This window comes from Anas acuta, chromosome 3 (genome assembly GCF_963932015.1).
Source record: "Anas acuta chromosome 3, bAnaAcu1.1, whole genome shotgun sequence".
In the NCBI taxonomy this organism is placed as follows: Eukaryota; Metazoa; Chordata; class Aves; order Anseriformes; family Anatidae; genus Anas; species Anas acuta.
This window is the reverse complement of record NC_088981.1, coordinates 42,391,966-42,412,153: the sequence shown is the minus strand read 5'-3', so window position 1 is coordinate 42,412,153 and position 20,188 is coordinate 42,391,966. Positions and strand designations below refer to the sequence as shown.

The 20,188-nt window shown below is 39.9% G+C and overlaps 1 protein-coding gene across 1 annotated transcript; it reads right to left on the bottom strand.

Moving 5' to 3' along the window:
- Positions 1-668: 668 nt before the first annotated feature.
- Positions 669-19,917, bottom strand: RAB4A (RAB4A, member RAS oncogene family). The gene is made up of 8 exons (XM_068676800.1): positions 19,766-19,917; positions 11,861-11,941; positions 11,124-11,238; positions 10,162-10,224; positions 8,518-8,672; positions 7,473-7,568; positions 4,975-5,135; positions 669-4,009 (listed from the first exon to the last, which is right to left on the bottom strand). The coding sequence occupies exons 1-7, from the start codon at positions 19,794-19,796 to the stop codon at positions 5,020-5,022; spliced, it is 657 nt and encodes a 218-aa protein (XP_068532901.1). The 5' UTR covers positions 19,797-19,917; the 3' UTR covers positions 669-4,009; positions 4,975-5,019.
- Positions 19,918-20,188: the final 271 nt, after the last annotated feature.

Genomic DNA, 20,188 nt, shown 5'->3' with positions numbered 1-20,188 from the left:
AAATAACTTCTCAGTGTTCTTTTTTTAAGGCTCAAGAGGCATAGTTCCTATTGGAGATGTATCTAACCGAGTACAAAGAAAGGGGATAATCTGTGTTGCTAAGCAGGTTGTAGAAGTTATAAGAGCATATACAGGATTCAAGTTGCACAGAAACATCTTCCCTTTGCTTTTTTTAAAAATGTATCTTCTGAAACCATGTTCTCCAGGAGCTCTAGACAGATATCTTCTCTAGAAATTAATTGGTATTGGAATCCTTAGAGCAAAAAGGCAAACCCAGCAAGGCTAAGAATCAAGTAACTGAATGCAGCCTCACAGCTCAGACATGCAGGAGCTGAGATTCTCTGTGGAAGGCAGCCTTGGCAGCTGCTGCCTTTCTAACAGTGGGTGGCAGCAGCAGAGCCCCAAGGTGGGGGCCGCCTTGTGCGGTGGGGGTGCTGGGGGAGCTGCTGCCAGGGAGAAATACAGTGACTGCTGTATAACAGTCCCTGCTGCTGGGAAATGTGCTGAAACTGTGCTCCAGTTCTCCTAGCTGATATTCTACCAGCTCAGCTTCACAATGAATTCAGCAAAAGTGTTCTTTTTGGTTTTGAGGCCATCTAATATTTGTCTTGTGGATGTAGCTTATCAGGCAGAAGTGAAAATAAACAGGATTTGCAGTACAACACCTAGAAAATCAAAGTTTCTTTATTTGGGGTTAAATACAAGCATGAAATGAGATAGTATAGGCCAGCAGCCTCATTAAAAGGCAAGACAGGATTTGATAAGACATTTAAATCTTCTAAAGCTCTGAATGGTTAAAGTTCCATATCCAGTAAATCCTAGGATCTGGGTGCCTAGTATTTTGTATAAAACTAAGCCATCGTGCTTTGGTAAAGTAAGAACTTTACACTAAAAAACATACATAATTTAACATTTATCACTTAATATTATGTGAGCTAGGTTTGGTTTGCTGTGTGAACTATAATATTAAAGCTTAAAATTGATTCCAGAGCTCTTATGGGCATGACGGTTATTTTTAGAAATAAAAATACTCAGAGGAAAAGAGTAAACAGCAAAGCTTAGAAAGCTACTGCTTCCAACAGTATTCTCCTCAGAAGCTGCCATTTTAGAAAGTATCTTTTTTAAATGTCAGTGAGATACAGCCTAAGGGTGCAACACTTCACAAAACATGTATATTAACCAGATATGTGCTAATGTAGTAATGGTCTAAGTATAAGAAAATGGTAAAAACCTGGCAAGCCTGATTATAATGAAGGTATTATTTCCTTCCTCATGGGAAGGGGACAGCATAAGACAATTTGTTAAAAAATAAAACTGTGTTTACTGCTGCTTAACCACAGACACATTACCAAAATGATCACATGAGCTAGTATAAATGAAGGGCCACTCTTGTATATAAAGGGAAAAGGACAGGAAAATATTTTTAAAATAAGAAACACCCTGTAGAGCGCTTTCTTTCAGCAGTGTACTACTACAAAGCAACAGAAGTAACAACACTTCCCCCCATTTCAACTGTTACTGTAATAACAAGTTGTGATCAAGTACCAACCCCTCTTCAACCATTTTAACAGTGCTGGAAGGGAGACCTTTGGCTTTATCTGTGCTGTCATGGCAGGCAGGTGCACAGCTTTTATTTTTGTGTACCAAGAAATCTGATTAGATCATGGGGAACACATTCCTCTATCACTTTTCCAGTATTTCAGTATTGGTTTGGGGTTTCAGAACTGACAGCTTTAGCCCCAACCTCAAGAACTGTGGCAAAAATGCAACACACCTCAGTTGAACAATCTGCCATTTGGACATGCTGGAGGAGGTAACTGCATTCACCATCTACTTCAGGGAACTTGCTTTTTGAGTAATGGAAGCCAAAATGTCATGACTAAGACAGGTAAGGTTACTTGGAGTTCTTCTTGTAAATGCAGGATTATTATTAAAAAGTATATTTTGAGACAGTTTATCAACAAAAAAAATGCCTTGGAATAAATTCTCACCAGTTATATAAAAATCCAAATCTTAAGACATACATAGAGAGCTGTAACACGAAAAGCTTTTGATCTTCCAACCTTTTTAAAATTAAGCCTAGACTTTTCTAGTACGTAGCAAACTTTAATTATTTTGTACTTTGAATTCAGAGATGAGCCAAGGGTATATAACTTCACAATGAGCATCTATTTGAACCGAAAGTGTCTGGACATTTTTTTTTTTACATGCAATTTTAATTCCATGGAAAACAGTATACTGCTCTTCTCCGTAGCACTTTTGGTTTGCTCTCGTGCATTAACTGCCCTCTGAACTAGAGCCTCAGTTTAGTTTTCTGATTTAGTTTTTAAATGGGCATTTGACTGATGTCCCTTAAATAGGGAAGATTTACATATAGAAAAATAAAGCATTTTTACCCTTGGAATTTGAACACTGAGCTATTTTGTGTTAATTTGTACTTCCAGGATAACATCCCCTTTCTAGTTAGAAATCACTGGTGATATTTTTACTTGTGCATCAGTGCAACTGAAATGTCACTCCCCCCAACAGTTTGAGTTTGGCTACCTTAAGAAACATGAACTTATTTCTGCAGCTCCACAGGAGCACCATCTCTTACCTGATCAGTTGTCATGACACTGACAAAATGGTACGCACTACTTGTGGTTCTCTCCTCCCTCTTGAACCCTCTGCAAGTCTCTTCTGTCTCCAGCTAAGCAATGACAACAGGATTCCTAATCTCTTGTTCCATACCTCTTCCCCACCATACAAAAACAGCAGAAGGGAAGAATGAATTCTTCTAACATATAAAAATCAGCACCAAGGCTGAAGATTTCATTGATGAGCTTCACAGGAAGAAAGACCTACATCAGTAGTATGCATTTTTTTCTTCTATCATGCAAGTCTTCTGGAAGCAATGTGGATAGCATTATATAGTATCTAAACAAAAGTTAAAATGTAGAGCTCCAGAAAGGCAGAATCCAAGTTCCTAAAAGTCTAATGTTACAATTCAAGTTCTTAATTGTACTTTATAGGTGTTTAAGAACAAGATAATACTACTCTAACTTTCAAATGTTCAGGATAGTCTAGAAAAAAACACTTGGGTTCAGGTTGTACTTTACCAGGTATGGTTCACCAGAAATCATTTTTGCCAGTTAATTTCTTAGTCAGAAGTAAGAGGTTAAATAGAACTCCTACTGTGATGGTTTTCCATAAGCCCCTGCACTGGAATTACAAAACACACAGAAGATGCACAGCTCTGTTCACATATACATACTATAAACATAACACCAGTGCTAAACAAAACATCAGAACCAAAAAACATCCAAGATGCATGTCAGTTGACAGCCATTTGAGAGATTTAAAAGCATTTTTCTGAACTTCTGGTAAAATAACTTCAAAAGATATTTAAGAATTATGATAAAATAGGAAATGTGAACTTCAATAAAAATGACTTCTCCAATTTGATGTGCTACAAAATGTTAAGTATGGGTCTAACCCTACGTTGAAAATCACCTGTGTAAACACCTTGTCAGAACACGTCAAACTAAGAAGGAAGAACAAACAGCCACCTCTTACTGACACTGCCAGTGGTTTTATAATATATGGCATAAATATAAACTGTTGTGCGACAAACATGACAAAGCCTACCTCAGTTATATTTCAGTTTATATGATAAAAAAATAAAATATTAAACTGCTCGTAGTGCAACATTCTATCATCATAGAAGTATACCATGCTTTGTAAATTTACTGTTACATTATTTACAGTATATAGCAATGCTTTCAACTAAAGATGAAAGAACAAAACTAGGCAACAAAATGTTTACATACAGGTACCACCTTAACATTGTCCAGTGAATTATCAGCTTCCCTTTACAGGCTTTGTGTCACATGGACGTTCTTCCACCCATAGCACACAGCGCACCTTTCTGTCAGCAGTCATCTGCTCTGTCTAGATATAGTGGAAAGGCGTGTTTAAAAACTGCATAGCTCTCAAACCTTGTTTCTTCAAACGTCATTTACATGGACAGCTGAAAAATACATAAGAACTCCATCACTTACACTGATCAATGTGAAATCTCAAGAGCTGAAATAAGATCAATAAATAGGCACTGCTGTGCAGCCATACAGAGCTGGACTAGATGAATACCCCTTTTAGCAGTCTTAGTTGAAGGAAGATATTTGTAGGAGGAAAAAGAAGGGAGGAAAGCAGTTAAAGGATTCTCATGCATTATTTAAAATTCTGGGCTTTAATTGGGAGCTAAGCTCCTGGAATATAGAACAAAATATGAGAACACATAATTGAATGTGGCCTTATTTAACGTTCTGTAAAGCTTCTGCTGGCAGTTTGAGTAATGCTGCCATGCACTGCCCAAATTGATAAAAATGAATACAGTAAGAGTGACGTAGTAACTATGCTTCCAGTAATAGCTTAATTTGATATCACTGCCCTCATGTCAGAGAGCTAAGGCTTAATGAGGCTGGAACAACTTATACACAGCAATTCTTTAATTACCCTCAGTGACTAAGGGGGAAAGTGGGAAAAAAACAGTCAGTGGAAGCTTGAAATCCAGTACTACCTTTCATTTCCAAGTGTCAGTCTTTAAATTCCATAATTTTTCAGAAAATACTATCTAATAGTTTTGGACAAGATACTGCCCCCATGCATTTTGTAAATTCTCATGCCTAGTAATATTTATTCACAATATCATGGAAATGATTCACTTTTTCTACAGGGCACTAGGTAAGTATCAGAAGAACAATGCATTTCAGATACACAGAATTTTCAAATGTTTTCCGCAGAATTCCTCAGAGTAAAAACCTCAAATACAGCAGTAGGAATACTACTCTTGTATAAACCTCTACTGTGCATTATTTCATTAGATTCCATGCTGCTGCCTTTACAGGTTGTGAAACTGAAGATGCTAAGCAGTTAGTGTAGCCCATTTATGAAATATAGTAGTTTACCAAACACCATGAGATTTTTGTAACTTACCTTCTGTATCTAAAGCGAGTATTTGGAATTTTGTGCTTTGCTTCTTTAACACCCACATTCTTGAGCACTTTGTGCTTGTGCTCTACGTGGTGATCTCAGCTGTCTCAAGGCAGCGTCTCCATACTGAATACCTGAGCCCATTCTTTCCGGATCTAGTTCTCCTGAGGAGAAACAAAATGGTCACAGAGGATGGATCACTTACAAATAATACATTCCACTTTAAACGACATCAGATACAAACATAAAATGCTGTTCTGCTCTAGTTACGGAGAGATCTATTGCAATTCTGTTTATTCTTAGGCAACTCTAAAACCATACTATTTTCTCCTGTAATTACAACTGTGTGCCCTTAATCATAACGACAAAGCAGTTTGTCTCTGAGCTAGGCTGCAGCAGAAGTGTTTTTGCACTACTTCTAACAAAGGAAATACCTAAAATGTGTTCTGCAAACACTGTTTCATGTTAAAAGACACCTGCTTTCAGAGACTAACAAGCAAGCACTGTTAATACTAAGCCAAACAGAAATGGATCAATCTGACAGTAAGATTCTGCACAGCACTGCTCCCGGAGGAAATGGCTTCAGCCTTCCTGGTTACTGCTAATCCATTTGTGTGGCTGGTTTACTTCACACCCAGTGCCTTCAGAAATGCTCTTCCATTTCTTACTCCATGGGGAACTGGCCAAGATTAGAAACATATAGGTAAAAAAAAAATCCCTCTAAATAATTCAGATAATTTATTCAGGCTCATTGCACATATCTGCTCCCCGTGTGAGTCGGCAGACAACACCACGTTGAGCAGAGCCTGAAGGTAGGGCTACCATTCAGAAAGCACCTTGACCAAACTAGAGGAACCATTGCAGCAGGAACCTCGTGACATTCAGTGCCTACGTGTGCAGAGTACTGTATCTGTGACAGAACAACCCCAAGCACTGGTACAGGGTGGGGACTGACCAGTTGCTACAGAGCAGCCCTGCCAAAAAAGACCTGGGGGTCCCGATGGACAAGCTGACCATGAGACACAGCATGCACGCATGACAAAGGAGGTAAACAATGCACAGGGCTGTGATAGCAGGAGTGTAGCCAGCAGGATGACAAGTGATTATTTCACTCTGCTTGGCACTTGCAAAGCCACACTGAGAGCTGTACGTCCAGTTCTGCATTCCACAAATGCAAAAGAACAAACTGGAGAGAGTACAGGAGAGAGCCACTGAGACCTCTTCAGGCCACTGAGACCAACTTCAGTTGCAGGCTGAAGCTCAGGCAGAGGCTAAGGAAGCTGTGTTTCTTCAGCCTGAAGAAGAGAAGGCTAAGAGAAAATCTAAATACAGGACTACAGGATCTTAAAAGGGTCTAAAGGCTGGGGTCAGACTGCACTCAGAAATGCACAATAGAAGGACAAAAGGCAACAGACACAGGAAGCACAAGGAGAACTGTATGTCTTGGAGCATTTCAAAATATGCCTCGGTGTGCTCTGGGCAACCTGCTCTCACTTTGAAGTTGACCCTATTTGGAACAGGAGGGTGGACTAGAGATCGCCAGAGGCCCTCTCCAGGCTCATTTTTTTCATGATTCAATGCATGTGTGATGACACAAGGGGAAGGACAAGCAGCTCACAGAAAGCAGGACTCGTTTTTGTCATATTAATGCCTAAATCAGTCATGGAAATCCAGTATCATGACTAGCTAGCCATACTCTGCTTTTCTTCATTTTTTTTTTTAATGAAGGTTGCTATTTGGCATTTATTTAATGCAGTAACCAGGAAACTCCTGTGAAAATACTGCATTCTTTTCATATAAATTTGGCATACAAAATGTGTAATTAGAGTCTGAGATACTTTTCAATATAGCCCATTCTTAAAACTTGGGAGACATTGGACAGCTGATGACAGACAAAAGTCAGAACAACAGATTAGCTCTAATGACACAACACTTGGGAGTCTGTTTCTGATAGAAACCTGCCCACTTGCATTGAGAAGCTTCTGGTATATTTCTAGATCTGCAAAAGAAAAAATGATTTCAACTGAGAGCTAGGGAGGTCACTTCAGGGAATACAGTTGCTAGGAAACATCCCTGGCATCTTCTGTGTTCGTGTTTAAATTCTCCTGACCACATTTCCTGCTATATAAGAGAAGCAGAAATAAAAGGTACGCCTGCCCCCATGTTAGGTTTTTATTCTGCATTGCTAAAACTAATGTCATGCTTCATGTCCATATGGACATAGCAACCCACAGAATGCATTGCCCATACTCTGAGCTGACAATTAAGGTAAATGCCATGTCAAAACATCCATAATCCACCCCTCTCCTCCTTCCAGATATACAGATCTGACTTGAATGTTAATTTCTATTAAAACATATGGCTATAAATCAAACGGGTTATTTTATTACAATTAATTCACTTTAGATGATTATACTTACATGTATACTTTTAATAATATTATTTTTTCTAAAAAATATAATAGAATTAATATAATATTAATAATATTAATCTCTATTTACCTGATTCAATTTTATTGAGTATTTTTCTTGCACACTGTACAAAGGCCTCTTCAACATTTTCCCCTGTTAGTGCACTTGTTTCCAAGAACATCAGCTCTGTATTTGACACCAGAAAAAACAATCTCAAGGCAAGTCTGAAATATCTGATATAGTAATTCAAACATAAAAATTGATAGGAACAATATTTTTTTCTTAAACAAGAGGAGAGCTATCATACTATGAATAGATGGTCCTGAAAGAAATCAATTTTTGAAAACAAAACTAAAAACCAAAAAAACTTCCTCTGAAATTTATACAAACCTAGAAAGTCGGAATCTAAACACAATAGCCTAGGCTGCACATGCAAAATAGCATATGAAGCTGAAGAGCTTCATATAGTTTCCTGTTAATAGAAAACTATATGTAAGAGGACAGCCAGCAACCATAGTAAGATACATGGTAGAAAATGACTTCATCATCAATTTGCAAACTGAAAACAGATGTTACTGTTAGCAGGACTGTAGCGCAGAAGCTCAGAATGAGACTGGCTTTAGCTGCCACTGAAATATGTCTTGAAAGACTGAAAATTCTGGATACTACAGACCAGGTAATAGTCCTCTGGATCCATGCCATATATTGAACTGTTTCTCATGAATTAAACGTATTGCTTTCATCTGGAGTCAACACCATCCAACCTTATCTATAATGTATAATATCTACAAGAAGCTGAAAACCAGGAAATATTACTCTCTATTCTCTCTCTCCAGCCCACTGGTGGCAAGGTAACACCTGAGGTTGTATTGCACTCCCTACAGACTATATTGCCACACTTCAAGTAGCAGCTATGACTGGAAGAATCAGTGGTAATGGGACTTAAATAGTACGTGCAGTTCTTGTTACAGACACTGTCCTTTCCCTCTGCCTCGTGTACTAACAGGATTCTCTCTTCCACAGATACTTGACAAGTTACAGTGGGCCAACAAAGTATTCCCTGTCTGCACAAAAAATAAATTGTTTTAAATGTAAGACATCTTTCATCATTACATGATGATTTTGTACTACTTACCATTTTCTTGTGCAAACCGGGATGCTTCTAAAAAAGTAACTTCACGATCTGCATCAAGATCCTTTTTGTTTCCACACAGTATTATTACAATATTTTGACTTGCTAACATTCTTGCATCTGTCAGCCAATTAGTAAGTGCATTGTAGGTTTCTCGGCTGCGAAGAAAATAACATCTCATATTAGAATATACTTGTTTCTAGTGAACAGATCACTGAGATAAAACTTAGAAGGCAAGTCTGTATTTGTGGCAAGCCACAAACTGCTGCTAGTCAGGCAAGTCACCTATGCAGCAATGAACTGTGAAGTGTATCAAGTTCTTTCATGAAACTATTTAAAGGCTTAAAGCTTTTAAAACACAGAAGTTCAATTAATCACAAACACAGCCAATTTCTTTTCAGCAGTATTTTATATATTCAAAGTCAAGAAACATGTTAGCTGTGTACATGTGCTGTTGGATCCTTTAGAGAGCAATACCTCTCAGCTTACTTCGCCTTGCGTTTATGAATATTCTGTTCCACTGCCGTACCTCCTTTCATTAGATAGTCATTCCGATTAATAAATTCTAATTAGACACCAGGTCCTACGAACTATGTTTTGCTAAAACACATACAGATATCCCAGTTGCGGCTCTAAAGCTCTGTGAAAGTAGGACCTCTTGTAAAACACCACTAATACGGTTTGGAGTGACAACCCTGGATGGAAGGGGAACAGATGATGAAACAAAAAAGCAAACAAAAAAAATCCATAGCTCAGGATGAGTTAGACTACTTGTAGCCTCTGCAAGGCTCTGAAAGTTTGCTTGTTACTCACTCAAAAAAACCCACATGTTGAAGTAAGTCAAAATAAATAATAAAATACTCTGTTAAAATGAAAGGCTAGAATTTTTAGTCCTAATCTAGTTTCAGCCTTCTGTACACGAAATGTAGGGATAACAGAATGAGTTATTGTTTAACATGGAATTCAACCGATTCTTAAGTTTTGGATGGGATTATAATAATTAACTTACACTTACAGAGACTTGCTGACCTGAAGTTTCACATTTGTTTTAAGACCAATTACAGTGCAGGCAGTTATGCACACACCATTAGTCACTGTAGTAGTGGTCAATGCTAAAGCCTTCAAGAAACAGGACTGACAAATGAGTCCAGCTGACCTTAAGCACAAAACACTGATTTCAAAGATTGCCCAGAGGAGAACAGTACACTCACAGGACAAAAAGCAACAGACCTAGCCAAGTCATTATGAACCAACATGAAACTTAGCCGACAAGTATCAGTCAATGGTGGCCAGAAAAATAAAGTACAGATGAACAGTTTTTTGGGGAGGCTATGGTTAAGGAATGCATAGGTAGAGCTAGCTTTTCCAGAAGATGACCTGTTATACCGGAACACTAACAAGCAATTTCCACAAATAGGGGTGTACTGCCTTGGTTAAAAGTGGCTCAAGTCTGCTCTAATGTTGCACCCTGCCAATGCCAGGTTATTTGTTTTGAAGGCTAGAAATAAAGCAACACAGATCAGGCCAGAGGTTTGTTTTAGCTTTGTAAAACCATGAATGTAAAAGTTTTCAGGAACAGAACAATGAGACATGCACAGTGATCCTTCCCTGATTTAGCCAATAAACAAAACGCTATAGTTTTCTTACCTGGTTATGTCATAGACAAGCAAAGCACCTGCAGCACCTCTATAGTAACTTCTTGTTACAGACCTGAAACAGAATTACAAATATCCATTTCTATTTGTACCAGGTCAGGCTGGGATGGAGTTAACTTTCCCTGCAGCAGCCCACACAGTGCTGTGCTCTGCACTTGCGGCTAGAACAGCCCTGGTATCACACCGGTGTTCTCTCTCTTGCTGAGCAGTGCTGGCACAGCAGCAGGACTCCCTCCAAACCACCCCAAAGCCAGCAGGCTGGCAGTGGGCAAGAGGTGGGGAGGGGACATCACAAGGGCAGCTGACCCAAACCAAACAGAAGGATATTCCATATGGTATGGAGTCACACTCAGCAATAAAAGGTGGACAAGGGGACACAGAAGGGAGGCTCTTGCTATAAAAATGCCTGTCTTCTCAAACAACCACTAAATGCAGTGAGACCCTGTTTCCCAAGCTGTGGCCAAACATTGCTCATTGATGGAAAGCAGAGATTGTTTTTCTTTCTCTTTGCTTCCACATGACCTTTGTGTATTTTTTTCCTCTTTCTTTTCTCTTTAATTAGCCTTATCTCAAACTGTGAGACTTTTTTTTCCCCAAAATAGTTTCTCAACCCCCATCCCTTTCCTTTGATGAGCGAGAGAGGAGTTTAGTTGACCATTGGTGCAAATCACCACGCTGTTACATCTCTGTTGTTTCAGATCTGGGTTAATATAATGCAATCAACACTATGAAACATTTATTAATTTAAATAAAACATGATTTTAAACACAGTAAGCTACGCAGCAGCAGACTATTTATAACTAGGCTTTTGACAAAGCGTTTTCAATGAATGTAGCCACACAGGGATTCTCAAAGTCCATTTTCCCTCCTTATAAGCAGGGATAAAAAAAAACACCTATCATCAAAAGTAATAATTGAAGAAATAACATTTAATGAAATGGCTGAAAAGGGCACCTGAATCTCTCTTGTCCTGCTGTGTCCCATATCTGCAACTTCACGTATTTACCACCAACGTTTATGATCTTTGAACCAAATTCCACTCCTATTGTATGATTTGAATCATCTTTGACTAAAAAAAAAAAAAAAACACACACACACAAAAACAGTTGTTATTTAGAGAGTACTTAGGGTAAACGATTAGTTGTCACAAAATCCAAACTCTTCAGTGTTCAAATTATCAACTACTTTTTGAGCAAGCAAAAATCAGTGCCACCCACAAGCCTACTGCCACCATGCAGAAAATAAAGCATTTATTACGATTGTTGAGCATCTTATTGAATTCAAAATTACTAGGATGACCTGCCTTAATCAAATAATTCCTGGTTCCCATTAATGAATGGCAAGACAACGTCTGTTACATTTTCTTCATCTGTTTTCTAATACCTTGACACAATTTAAAATTAAAGGAAAAGCCAAACACAAACTGCCACTCTTGCCAATGAATAAGATACATTTTTTCTTTCGAGCTTGAAGTTAAGGCACTTGATCTACGTAGACCGTTGATACCACAGATTCTTAGCAGTATGTAACTGTCCATATCAGACGCGAGATCATAGTTTAAGTTCATAGAATCATGCACTGTTCCTTGGTAATTACGCATTATCATCCTAGAGGTGTTTCTCAAAATAATTATAATTCAGTTGAGAAAGATAAATCTTTGGAGAACTCTTACTGTGCTCATGTATACTTACACTTCTTTTCAATAAATTGGTGTAGCAAACAGGATTTTCCAGTTCCAGCATTTCCTATGACCAAGAACTTAAACAGGAAATCTGAAGATTAAAACAAACAAAAAAAAATTGTTAACTTCTGGTAAGAACTCACATTTTTGTTGTAAGACCAAGTACCCAGATCATCTACTCCAGTAGCTCTTATTTCATGGAGAAGAGAGGGCAAGATAACGATAAATCTGAAGAGTAACCCAGTTTATTCAACAGTGATGGTTAGAAAGTAAGAGCTAAGAATGCTATTTGCTCATGGAGATACAAGAACGACAGAGGAGATGAAAATGGCTGAATTATAAGGCATGTGATTGGCTTGTATACCAGCAACCTGTTTTAAGGTATATAAGCTATTAGCTAGAGTCAGTACAAATGCCCTGTATAATGACATTTACTCCTAAGAAAAAAGTACAAAAACATCTAGATTAAAAAAAGATTATTTTCCACCTTTAATACTTGTACGAACAACTAGAATGATTTTCCTATGTATTCAGAGGCAAGAAGTATTTTTTATTCAGGCATGGCTGCTTTCATGTCTCCTCTGTATGGTAAATGATGATACAGTTACTTCTGGCACTTTGCCTACTTATGAACCATTTACATCAGTGTTCATGTAGCAAGGCAAGTATTCAAGATGTCATTTGTATTGTTATCTATTCAGTTTGATACTACCTCTCCAGGTCTACTCTCAGGTTGGCTGAAGACTGAAGAAAGCCTCCTTGTCTTATCACTCTCAAACATTTACACTGATAAACTGTGATTAGGAGGTTTACAATTACTTCCCTAGTACCGAGTCATCAGGACAACTGTTAAATTTCTTGCATGATTCACTATTTATTTTTCCACCAGCAGCATTCTTTTTATAGTCCTCTTAGCTTTATTGTGCAGTTTCTTATAAACATAGTAAGACATCCAATAAGCATGCAATGAAGAGAATTAAGCTTGCAATAGTGTTAGTTTTGACTATACCAAGCAAGCCAAAGCACCGATACATGAATCTTTCAGAACCTTGTTTGAACCTTTAGCTTTACAGGTCAAATTTAACATGCACAAAGAAGTCTACCTGCTCATTCTGTTTCAAGCCGGAATTATTTGTTATGGTGCATCATAAACATCTAGCAATGCCAAAAGCAAAAAGCAAGTGGCTATGAATCCTGGCAAAGCCCACCATTCTTTGTCTTCAGTTGTTTTCCAAATTTTGTTATCTTTAAAATGAGGTATTGTTTTACCAAAGGTTTCTGCTGTTTTTCACTCTACCTCTGCATGATTTTCCTGTTCCAAATGTTGTAACAGGCTTTGGTTATGGACTCTGTATTCTGCCTGTCTCAGAAAGAAGAGATTGCTTTTTTTGCTCACAAGTATTGTGACCGTTTACATACTCTAGACATTCTGTTCCAAACTCCTCTCATTCTTCACGCCCCCACCCAGCTGCTCATGCTTTGTAGATGAAAAAGAAAGTAAGAAAAGGGATTTTGGTTCAGCCTGTGAAAGTGTGTACTGGTTCTTCCAGTAAAGAAGGACCCTTCGTGTCACCTCAGCTGCAAAACACACTCAAACTCAGAATACTTCGTTCTCCAGACTACGTCAAATCTTCACTGTTAGTATGAGACGTATTTATATCATTAACGGCCCCAAAGTGTTAGGCTAAGAAAGCCAAATGTCTCTTTTTAAGTACCACACAGTGCTAGTTAGCTGCCTTGTGTACCTTCCCATATATTTAGACCACTGTGGGTGTGTGTAATCTCACTGATTTTACCACTTTCAAAGAGTTCCTCAAAATGCACGATGTTCTGAGACACAGTTGCAACGAATATAATCTGTTTCTTGTCTCCGCAGTTTTTTCCAAATATAAATTTGAAATCCAGTTAAAACCGGTTCTCCTATGTATCTGGCAAATGCTGCTTGTCAGAATTTTGTGTTAAAAGCAACTATAAAAATCACGTCTACCTTTCTTTTGTCCATGGACAACTCACACCATGGACAGTAGCTTAACGGCTACTGTCAAGCTGAAAGAGGAAAAGAATGACAGAAAATCTCTGTTCCTACACTAGTTTTTCCTGTCATTTTAAGCCTCTGTTGTTAGATGTGGCTGCCAAAGCCAGATTTTGCGATGCACAAAACCCCGCTGAGTGGCACAATCGAGGAGCTGCTCTGTTCTGCGCAGACAGGCTGCAGGCCAGCGAGGAATTCAGAGCCAATGGCGTCACTGGCAGGGATGGTACGGAAGGGCCTCAGAACAGCACTGGATATTTCCTGAGGTGCTTCAGATTTTGTTCTGAAAGCAGAGTGGTATTGGAGATTTCATATTAAATTCCTCAAATGGACACCATACATTAACAGCAATTTACGGATAGATTCCTAATTCCTACCAAAATCCTATTAGGCCAGACAACTTTAAGAGGGATTTTCTCCTACAGAAATATCATTTGGATAGATGATGATTCAATACCTGCTTGCTTGGTAGAGAAAAAAAAAAAAAAAGTTTCCATCTGCCAAACAGCAAACCTGTTTTCTAATGTGGAACTTGAAAGTGCAGTTTCATACTGTAATCAAGTGAATTGTAAAGAAGAGAAGTGTTTTAGTCTCCTACAGAGTGGAAAAAGACAAGCCCTCTATTAAAAATTTTATACCAGAAAATCTTTCACAATATACAGACTCGTACAGTAAGGAAAGTAACGCTTTGCAGTTATGTTCACAGGGGTACTTCTATCACTTGAAATGATTTTATGTCAATTGTTCAAAAAGAGCAAAAGGCTCTGTATCAGACTTCACGTTAATAGCTTACCCACAAGCACCGGATAATACGTTTCAGGAAATCTGGAATGCTTTGTACATGCAATCACCAGCAAGGAAGGACAAGAAAAAGCATTTGCCAATAACAGAAGTCACAAATATCCATATTTAATGAGTTCAGAGCTTTTTAAAGTTCTGAGCCCAAAGTATCAATATGAATAAGGTAATACCAGGTAAGAAGAGGGAAAATGCTTTTTCAGTTTGTTGTAGTGGAACTTCTTTCTTGCATGATAATAGCAACCATATCAATAACGTGTTTATAACTTTCTCTGTTTGATTTAGGATGTGAAACATCTTCTCTTTGAACTGTGTGGATGTCTCAGAAAATGCAGCACTGTTCAGTAACAGAAACTGAATGAGACAGGCTAAAGAAGCTATGTGCCCACACCGTAACTCATACTCAGGAAAACCTTCCATATATTAATTCTATGCAATTTCACTGAACACAACTCATATCCTAGTGTTTGTACCATTGCTTATTGTTCTAGCTTTTCTTTTTGGCCTCCTCTCCCAGAGGAATTCAGTTATTTCATTTACAGCTTGCTTTTATTTATTCATTTTTGTGATTGACAAAGAAGCTCTGAGCTCCGACATTCCAGTCAGCTGCCAAGGCTGTCACCCTAGAGAAGCTTTTCTTATTAGCTCTGTTGTTCCTCGTTCATGGAGAAGCTGAAAAGAAACATCATTCCCATGCTAAAAACGCTTGCTATCATGCTGGTTACTAAAACGATCTAGAAAAGTTAAAGCATTCTGCCTGTAAATAATGTCTTCATTATGTAGAAAGGATTTTGAAAGAAAACTAACTCTGTGCCAGAAGGAAAAAGGGTTACAAGACATTCACTAGAGAAAGCATGAAGAACGATAGCATAGCCTGGCTGTTTAAGGAATCAAGGCAGTACAAGGAGTCAACTTACTCCCCTCTGTGAGCTACATGCCCCACCTGATCCCACACTGCACACAGTGCCAGGGAGCAAAGCAGCTGGACGGATCCTGGCTTCCTAGCACAGGTGAAAAGGACTGAGTAAAACCACGGCTCCACCCCAAAGCAGCGCCAGCAGCCCAACTGCTGTACGCCAGGGGAAGGAGAAGGGAGACAATGGTGGGCTTTGACCCAACCACCACGGCAGATCAAAACCAGAAGGCCGATGTGGAAACCACCCCAGGCCATCCAACCTCCTTCTCCATCTGAAGCTTACTCCAGCAGAAGGAATAATTGAGCTGCTTCTGAACTACTGCAGCCTAGTCTTTAAAATGTAATGTGAAATGAATTGTTTTCTATACTCTTCCTAATATAGGAGGGGAAAAAAGACCAACTTACATCTTCAGTCACAGCTCAGGCTTCTACCAACTGCCTGAGAAAGACTAGAACATACATTCATTAATGCTGACCCTTTGGAAACTCACATTCACACCAATTAAAAAAGTTTCCTGATAGTTAGACACCTTTGATTTTGCATCAGTCTGCATAAGGAAAGAGTGCTCTGAAGCGCTCCTACTAGCATATGCTGTTCTCTCCACACGAGGGGAAAGAGGAACTATTCTCCCTGCTGACCCTTTTCTCCAGCAGTAAGGATTTCCAAGATAAACAGGTAGAACCGATATACTTGGCTCTGTTCCAGTTGGCACAGAGACTGCTTGGAAGAGGGCAGCTTTGCTTTGTGACCTGAGCAATAAAAAATAAGCTTTGAAATAAACTGAAGACCATGGTGACAAATGCAAAGACCATCTGAGAAGTGTGTGTGGAAAGGGAAGGGAGGGAGGACAAGGAGAAAAGCATGAATCAAGTTGCCTAGACCAAGAAGAAACACTTTTGGATGAACAGAAACATCTCTGACAGTGACAGATTGAAAAACTCATGACCAGACTGGCAGCTGTAGATATTCATGGAGAAAACAGAAGGAAGTAGGAACTGAAGAGATTTGAGTGGAATCTAACACAACACATTCTCTCAAAGGTAGTACAACTTTTCCTCTAGCCCTCTACCATTTAAAATCCAAGGGTCCCTTTTATTTACCTGTGAAGGATAAGCCATTTAAAAATCAGTCCATATTTATCACCATGTGAAAACGCTTAAGTTTTGCGCTGGGAAGCAGGAGGAAGCCTGCATGCGTTCATAGTTACTATCTGTGCAGAGGCCACTGCATCTCAGAAAGCATGAGTTATTCAAAGGAAAATTATGTTCATAAGAGATTTGTTTCCACTGTTACAGCAGACGCACATTTTACAGTGACCCTCCTCTCCCAAAAGAAGCAGTAAAAAGTTCTTCCTAAATTTAGTCTCAAAATTCATGGAGTTTTCTCTTCACAATTACTTTGGTTTTGTTCCTGGCACCTTGTAAGGGAAAGAAATTGATTGTGTAGGATCATACTACAGCAGTGGAAGGAAATCCCAACTTGTTCCAATATATACCTCAACCGAGTATCCTGCCAGTCTCCTTTTACCACTCCAAACAGAGCTGAAAGCTGGGGGAGGATGGAACAGCACACACTGAAAGAGCAAAATCTCAAATATAATCTTTATTAATTATTCATTTTATTGTACTCTGCTTCCCAGAGCAAACTTCGAGCCATTATATTCCCATGCTAAAACACCATAGAAAGGTGAGAGAGCTCTATTTTGGTGATATATTTGCAATAAACCACAGTTGGATGTTTGTCCAATTAAACCTTATTTGACTTAGAAGTACCATAAAGTCTACTTTCTCCCAGTAGAAGAAACATGCAAGCAAAAGATTCAAAAAATCATAAGCAGATAAGCAGTATCTGTCTATTTCACAATCTGTTCCAGAACCTGGCACTCAAGTTCTACAGGTCTCCAGCCTTCAGGGCCCCACAGGTAGTGATATCAAGCTAGCAAAGCGTTGCAGACAGTATTAAATTCACTCTCAAATTTAATTCAGTTACAACTCTTCATTCCCCACTGCTACTAACATGACAATTCGCGGGCAACAGGTCCGCTGCCATGCAAGGTTTGTTTCCACCACCCCCAATACCCTGAGCGTATGCTTAAAGATCATTTGCATTCATGAAGACAGTCCAAGGAGCCTGGACAGCATCACGTCCAAAGGCTCAGAAAGAGATTAATGAAATAAAATGGTGAAATTGATATGGAGAAGGCTGTCTCTTAAAGGCAACTAGCAACAGTAAGAAAGAAGAAGCATCGTTAATTGTGGGACCATTGCTTCAACTGCTGGTACTTCAATCGCAGGTAATTTACAATACTGATATTAAAGCAGAAGTCCTGCAAAGATCTTCCAGAAGCAATGGAATTGAGCAAAGCAATTACAGTTTTCAAATCAAAGCTGAGAGTAAAACAACAGAATTGGCTATGTAAAGCAGTTTTATTAGGCAGGAAAAAAAAAATCTTTGGGAAAAAACAACCACTGTAAAATTAGAATTTCAAGAGTAATTCTGAGCAACCTCAGAGGCTTGCCAAATGATTCTGATACCCGATATATCCTGGAAAGGAAGAGGGTTAAGCAAATTTCTTCTAAATAACTTTTGGAAAAATACCGTCTGTACTGCTTTCTCAGCAAGCCAAAACATTTACTTAGATTCTTCTAATTATGAAGTGCTATATATAGCTATTCTGCAGTAAACTATCCCAACTGTTCCGGAGAATTACAAAAAAGAAAGGGGAAATACAACATTTACATGTAGTTAGCACACGGACCGCACTCTCTCATGATGCTGAACAGACAACGCACAGTCCCCAAAATAATGGCAACCCAACCAAAGCTGTTAAAACTAAAACTGACCCTTAGTCGAGATGTGGCAACTAGCCTTTAAAAGCTTCTAGACCTTTTAATGTAAGAATGAAGGCAATTTAAACTGTTGTTTTACACAAACCTGATTTACCTTTCCTTTGTTCAGGTCTAGGAAATGACGAGTGAAATCATTAAGAGGGGAGACAGAGATAAACATTACACTCCATCCCATCAGAAGGGATGAGGGTCATCAAATAAAACCGGCCATCAAGCAGAACTCCTCAGAAGACAAGGAGAGAGCCTTCTGCAGAACAGATGGCCTATGTGGGGAGCTCCCTGCCAAAGGATGCTGTGAATGCAAATTTGCCGGAGTTCAAGAAAAGACTGCGCAAGTTCATTGAAGAAAGAGCCACCGAGGGCTTCTCAACAGAAACCATACTCAGCTCGTGGAAATTTCAAGTTGAAAATAGCTGGAGAACATCAGGGAAATGATCACATGTACTTGCCCTGCTCTTAGCCTCTTTTCAAAGCATCAACAGGACACTGCAAAAATAGATACTAGTTACTATCATGGTCTAGTTACTATCTAACTATCTAGTTACTATCATAGCATAGGCACTGGTAAGTTCTATGTTATGCCATAACTTAGTTTTTACTACTCCATCTGCTCTAAATCTTGGCACTCACATATTCTAGTTCTGAATGTCTGTAGCTTATTTATGTACACACAGAACAAACACTGAAACTCAGAAGAAAAAAACACACACACAAAAAAAGTAATAAATGAAATAAACAACCCACAACAGCTGCAGACCTTCAAGTTTAAGGTCGCATTTTCTAGAACACCAAAACAATGGGAAAGCACCAAGAGTCACAGCGGGCTTACAATTGCTATTTTGCATCACTGGAACAATACAAAAAGTGTTGAAATGTACTTGTTAAGATACAGGGTGAAAATATGGGCTTGCAAAGCAGGCAGGCTGAAGAGGAGCACTGCTGGCTCTCTGTCCTCTCTGGCTGCCCGCCCATCTGCCTGTTCAGAGACCACCAGAAGAGCACAGGAGCGATCCCAGTTCCTGCTCACAGTTCAGACCACCAACAACCGGTTCCAACTCTTTACCTAAACCAGCGAGGCACAACTCGCTGCTCTGGTTTCTGAAAACACAGAAACCACCGGCCCCTGAAAGCACACAGCAGGGACAACGGGGCCGGTGCCCCCCTAACGAGCCCTCCTGCTGCCCCTCACAGCTGGCCGAGCCCCACACGGCTCCCACCGAGCCCACCGGTTCCTGACCGTGCCCCTGCCCCTGCCCTACCCACCGCTAGGCTCGGGCCCCGGCGGCCCGCAGCCCCCTCGCATCCCCCCCGGCTCCTACCGTAGGTCTCGGACATGGCGGCCTGCGACATGCCGGAGCGCCCCGTCCCCCGCCGGGCCCGGGCAGGGCGCTGCCGCCGGGCCGGGAGGGACGCGGCCGGGCCCCGCCGCGCCCCGCCTCGCCCCGCCTCGCCTCAGCTCCGCCCGCAACGGCCGCAACGGCCCCGCTGCGCACGCGCCCTCAGCCCCGCGCCATGGCGGGCGGGCGCCGCCTCAGTGATGAGAACCCAAACACCTCAGCCCCCCCACAGCCTCTCCCCTTTTGGGGTGCTTAATCTCACGCCGTCCACAAACCCCTAATGATTACCGAAATAAACAGAATTTGTTAATTGCTAAAAAAGTCATGCTATGTCAGTATGGGAACAGGGGGGTCTGGACACCTTGCTCTGTACAAACAGGATTTGAGGTTAAAAGACCTTACTTC

What these genes read in the sequence shown, in the direction of transcription:
- RAB4A (XM_068676800.1), bottom strand. Translation starts at nt 19,796, where the DNA reads ATGTCGCAGGCCGCCATGTCCGAGACCTACG. An exon ending in CGCCATGTCCGAGACCTACG is followed by an intron (nt 11,942 to 19,765) that starts GTAGGAGCCGGG and finishes TTTAATCTTCAG; the next exon opens with ATTTCCTGTTTAAGTTCTTG. An exon ending in CCAATTTATTGAAAAGAAGT is followed by an intron (nt 11,239 to 11,860) that starts GTAAGTATACAT and finishes TTTTTTTTTTAG; the next exon opens with TCAAAGATGATTCAAATCAT.